Source organism: Austrofundulus limnaeus, unplaced genomic scaffold (assembly GCF_001266775.1).
Source record: "Austrofundulus limnaeus strain Quisiro unplaced genomic scaffold, Austrofundulus_limnaeus-1.0 Scaffold315, whole genome shotgun sequence".
NCBI lineage: Eukaryota > Metazoa > Chordata > Actinopteri > Cyprinodontiformes > Rivulidae > Austrofundulus > Austrofundulus limnaeus.
The window spans coordinates 549116-553665 of record NW_013952717.1 but is presented as its reverse complement, the minus strand read 5'-3'; the positions used below and the strand labels follow the sequence as shown (position 1 = coordinate 553665).

The 4550-nt window shown below is 44.4% G+C and overlaps 1 protein-coding gene across 1 annotated transcript in view; it reads left to right on the top strand.

Annotated features, from left to right (window-relative positions):
- The window catches only part of hhla1 (HHLA1 neighbor of OC90), a 10260-nt gene that overhangs the window by 1720 nt on the left and 3990 nt on the right, over nt 1–4550 (top strand). The window contains exons 6-12 of the mRNA XM_014022030.1: nt 158–241; nt 314–397; nt 547–603; nt 823–903; nt 1657–1686; nt 1763–1852; nt 2009–4420. Coding sequence (XP_013877484.1) covers nt 158–241; nt 314–397; nt 547–603; nt 823–903; nt 1657–1686; nt 1763–1852; nt 2009–4420 — 2838 coding nt within the window. The remainder of the gene's footprint in view (nt 1–157; nt 242–313; nt 398–546; nt 604–822; nt 904–1656; nt 1687–1762; nt 1853–2008; nt 4421–4550) is intronic.

The following is a 4550-nucleotide window of genomic DNA, read 5'->3' as shown; positions in this document are numbered from 1 at the left end:
GGACATAAACCATCTGTTTAATAACTAATAATAAAAATGTTAAAATGGGTGAAAAGCTGTACAAAGTTTTAACATTTCAAACTTAATTTTTTTAACGTTTTCAACTTTTAAACCCAGAAACTGTCGTTTTTTTTCTGTAACTTTAGTTTTTTCTCAGTTTCCAGCATTAAAAGTCTGTCGAGCAGCGCGCTGAGGAGACGGTTCTGTTACTGCGTCACAAACGACACCAATGATTTAGCAGGTAAATAAATTTAAACTCAGAAAAASAACAAATCAGATCTTTTTATAAAGCTTTGTTTTGTTTTAAACGCAGATTTTACAGCCGTGCTGCTGGACGTGATGGGAAACTCAACAAGCTCTCTGCAGGAAATCTTTAAATCTTCCTCCATTTTATCAGGTTGGAGGAGAATTTAAGAATAAACTTAATTAATTATAATTTCTGGAAGTTTTCAGAACATTTTTACTCTCATGTCCTGATCTGTTTCTAACAGGAAGTAAAGAGTTTTTATTTATTTTTATTCTAACTGGATGTTTTTTGTTCCTCAGTGTCTCAGAGGAATAATTCTGACTGTATTTATATCTGTGTGATGGCAGGAAAGACCGGTAAGATGTTTGATTTTTAACTTAGATCACATTTAAAATCTGTTTTTATTCATTACCTTTAAAAAGTACATTTCAGTTTCAAAATAAGAGCCTCTCCTTAGGATTGTTTTGTATTTTAAAAACAAAATAAAAGCTCTACAGGCACRGTATTCCTGTTGGATTTATTGAATATTGTATAATTTGAGATTATCTGTAATCTGTGGAGTGTTTTTTGTCCAGGCAGAGAGGTTCCTGACTTGTGGGATGTGGGCTCCATCGCTCCGCTCTTCAACCAGACCATTGTTGAAGGTCCACATTCAGGTCTGACCCGGTTCTGCCGGTCCGCTGGTCCCTGAGCAGCAGATGGCAGCAAAAACCTAAAAATCCACTCATTCAATGTGAAAATAAGTTCCAGACATGCATGAAAACCACCTGGAGCATTGTTTTTATTCATTTATTCAAGTTTCAGATTAGTTCAGTCTAGAGGACAGTTTAACTTTATTTAACTCAAACTCAACAGTTTCCTGTTTTTAAGCCTCACATGAAAACTGACTTTGTTGTTGAATTTTATTTTTTTTTATGTATTTTAACCAAAGTTAGCCATATTAGCTTGTGTTGCTAATACTCATGCTAAGCTGATGTTAGCAAACTGTTTTAATTACCTATGATCAAAATCTCTTTTAGCAATTAGTTGCCATTTTAATTAAATAATTACCTTATTTACACATTCTGTTGCTATAGAAAGTGGATTTTAATAAAACTCAGGATGTTATCATTGAAAGTGTCTACAGTTAGCTAAATTTTGGAGTTAGCTTGATTCAAGATGGCTGCCAAAGCTGATCGACATTAGCAAACATAAAAATGGCAGCTTTATTATATAATTACTGAAAACACACAAACATTTACAGAAATATTTCATTTGCTCCTTTTTCTGTTTGTCTTGTCATATATTCAAGTTCATTCATTCTTTAAACCAGTAGAAACATGTTATAAAACTGTTTCTAAATAACTAAAAGCTCAACAAAGACTCAGGTTTGATAAATTTCCTGAACGATTTTCCTTCTCATCACGCAGCAAACATCTCATCCATCAGACTTCCTGCTGGTGAGATGCTACGTTTAAAAATGTCCTTTAAGCTTCGGCTGTTCTTCAGTTTTCTGATGTTTATTTTAATCCCCAGATTGGCACCAACCGCCCACGAATCTGAGTCATGTCTCCCCGTCTGGGATCAGCTCCATGTTGACCAACAGAGTCCTTTCCACGGCACATGGTGGGTCTCTGCAGGGRACCAGGGTTCAGCTGTTGGATCTATTTATCTCACAGGGAATGGATTTGTATTGTCCTGAATACCCTTCAGTGGTTGTAAACTGTGCAAGAAGCATGTTTAAATTCACCTCATGATTTGTATTTGTTTTTGYACAATCAGCTTCTCTGAATCAGAGCAGAACAGCTACAACAACAGCAAAGGTCACGACCCACGTGCTGATTGAAACCCCTGAGCCAACCAGGACCCCTGAGCTGACCAGGACCCCTGAGCCAACCAGAACCCGTGAGACGACTAGAACCCCTCAACATTCAACAACCTCCATSTCTCCACATCCATCTACGGTCCGAATACCGGAGACATCAAACTCATGGACAAACGAGAGATTAACGGAACCAGAGACTGAACCAGCTATTATGTTAGTTCCGACTGGAGTACCAGACAGAACAATTAGAACATCACCTGGACTCACCACAAACCCCCGCAAAGGTACTACCAGTTTTTCACCTTTGATWATCCAGACTGAACCGACCCCAGGTCTGAATCAAACTTCTCGACGCATGACCTCTGAGCCGACCACTACGCCTGAACCAACCATTACGCCTGAGCAGACCACAACCTCTGAGTCGACAACAACCACAGAGCCTACCACAACCTCTGAGCCGACCACAACTCCCAAGCTGACCACTATGCCTGAGCCGACCACAATCACAGAGCCTACCACAACCTCTGAGCCGACCACAACCACAGAGCCTACCACAACCTCTGAGCCGACAACAACTACAGAGCCTACCACAACCTCTGAGCCGACCACAACTCCCAAGCTGACCACAATGCCTGAGCCGACCACAACCACAGAGCCTACCATGACGTCTGAGCCGACCACAACTCCTGAGCCAACCACAACCACAGAGCCTACCACGACCTCTGAGCCGAAAACAACCACAGAGCCTACCATAACCTCTGAGCCTACCACAACTCCTGAGCCGACCACAACCACAGAGCCTACCACGACCTCTGAGCCGAAAACAACCACAGAGCCTACCATAACCTCTGAGCCTACCACAACTCCTGAGCCGACCACAACCACAGAGCCTACCACAACCTCTGAGCCGACAACAACTACAGAGCCTACCACAACCTCTGAGCCGACCACTATGCCTGAGCCGACCACAACCACAGAACCTACCACGACCTCTGAGCTGACAACAACCACAGAGCCTACCACAACCTCTGAGCCGACCACAACTCCCAGGCCAACCACAACCCCTGAGCTGACTACAACCACAGAGCCTACCACGACGTCTGAGCCTACCAAAACTCCCAAGCCGACTACGACCCCTAAGCAAACCAGTATGCCTGAACAGACCCTTATGCCAGAGCCAATCACGATCCCTGTGCCGACCACAATGCCTGAGCTTATCACATCTCCCAAGCTGATCACAACTCCCAGGCCAACCACGACCATGAACCCTGAGCCAACCATGACTCCTGAGTCAACCACTGTGCCAGAGCTGATCACAACTTCAAAGCCAACCAAGACCCCTAAGGCGACCTCTACACCTGAGCCGATCAGGACTCCCGAGCTGACCACAATGTCTGAGCCTACCAAGACCCCTAAGGTGACTACAACACCTGAGCCTACCATGAACCCTGTGACRACCACAATGCCTCAACKTTCAACAACCTCCACTTCTTCACATCTGTCTACAGTCCAAAGACCCAAGACGCCRAGTTCATGGACGACCCAGGGATTAACGGAACCAGCTGTAGCATTAGCTCTGACAATCAGAACTACAATGTCTGAACACACCAAAGAACCTCGTAGAGATACAGCTGTCTTTTCAACTTTGATTAATCTGACAGAACCAACCCCAGGTCTGAGTAAAACTTCTCGACATATTACCCCTGACCCAACTACGATGCCTGAGCCAACCACTACCCCTGACCCAACTACGATGTCTGAGCCAACCACTACCCCTGACCCAACTACGATACCTGAGCCATCCACTACCCCTGACCCAACTACGATGCCTGAGCCAGCCACTACCCCTGACCCAACTACGATGCCTGAGCCAACCACTACCCCTGACCCAACTACGATGCCTGAGCCAACCACTACCCCTGACCCAACTATGATACCTGAGCCAACCACTACCCCTGACCCAACTACGATGCCTGAGCCAACCACTACCCCTGACCTAACTACGATACATGAGCCATCTACTACCCCTGACCCAACTACGATGCCTCAACATTCAACAGGCTCCATGTCTCCACATCTTTCTACGGTCCGAAGGCCTGAGACTTTGAGTTCATGGACGACCCAGGGATTGATGGAACCAGCTGTAATATTAGCTCTGACTGGAGTCACAGACAGAACAATCAGAACCCCACTTGATCCTTATAAAGTCACAAACTTTCATTTAGTTTCAACTTTGACTAACCAGACCAAACTGACTTCACCTCCGAGTAAATCCACCTCCGTGAGAGTTTCAACCACCCGACCGACGATGGGACCAACACCGGGCAGAACAGCAACCACCGACCACTACGAGGAGACAGAGGCAGCAGGTGAAATGTATCCAAATGATGTTTTGTTTGTTCGACCCAAACGGGGTCCCTTTTTGCCAAATGTAAGAATATAATTCATGAAATACAAATACTTCTTAAGTACAGTCCTGTTATTTGAATGATTCTGTCC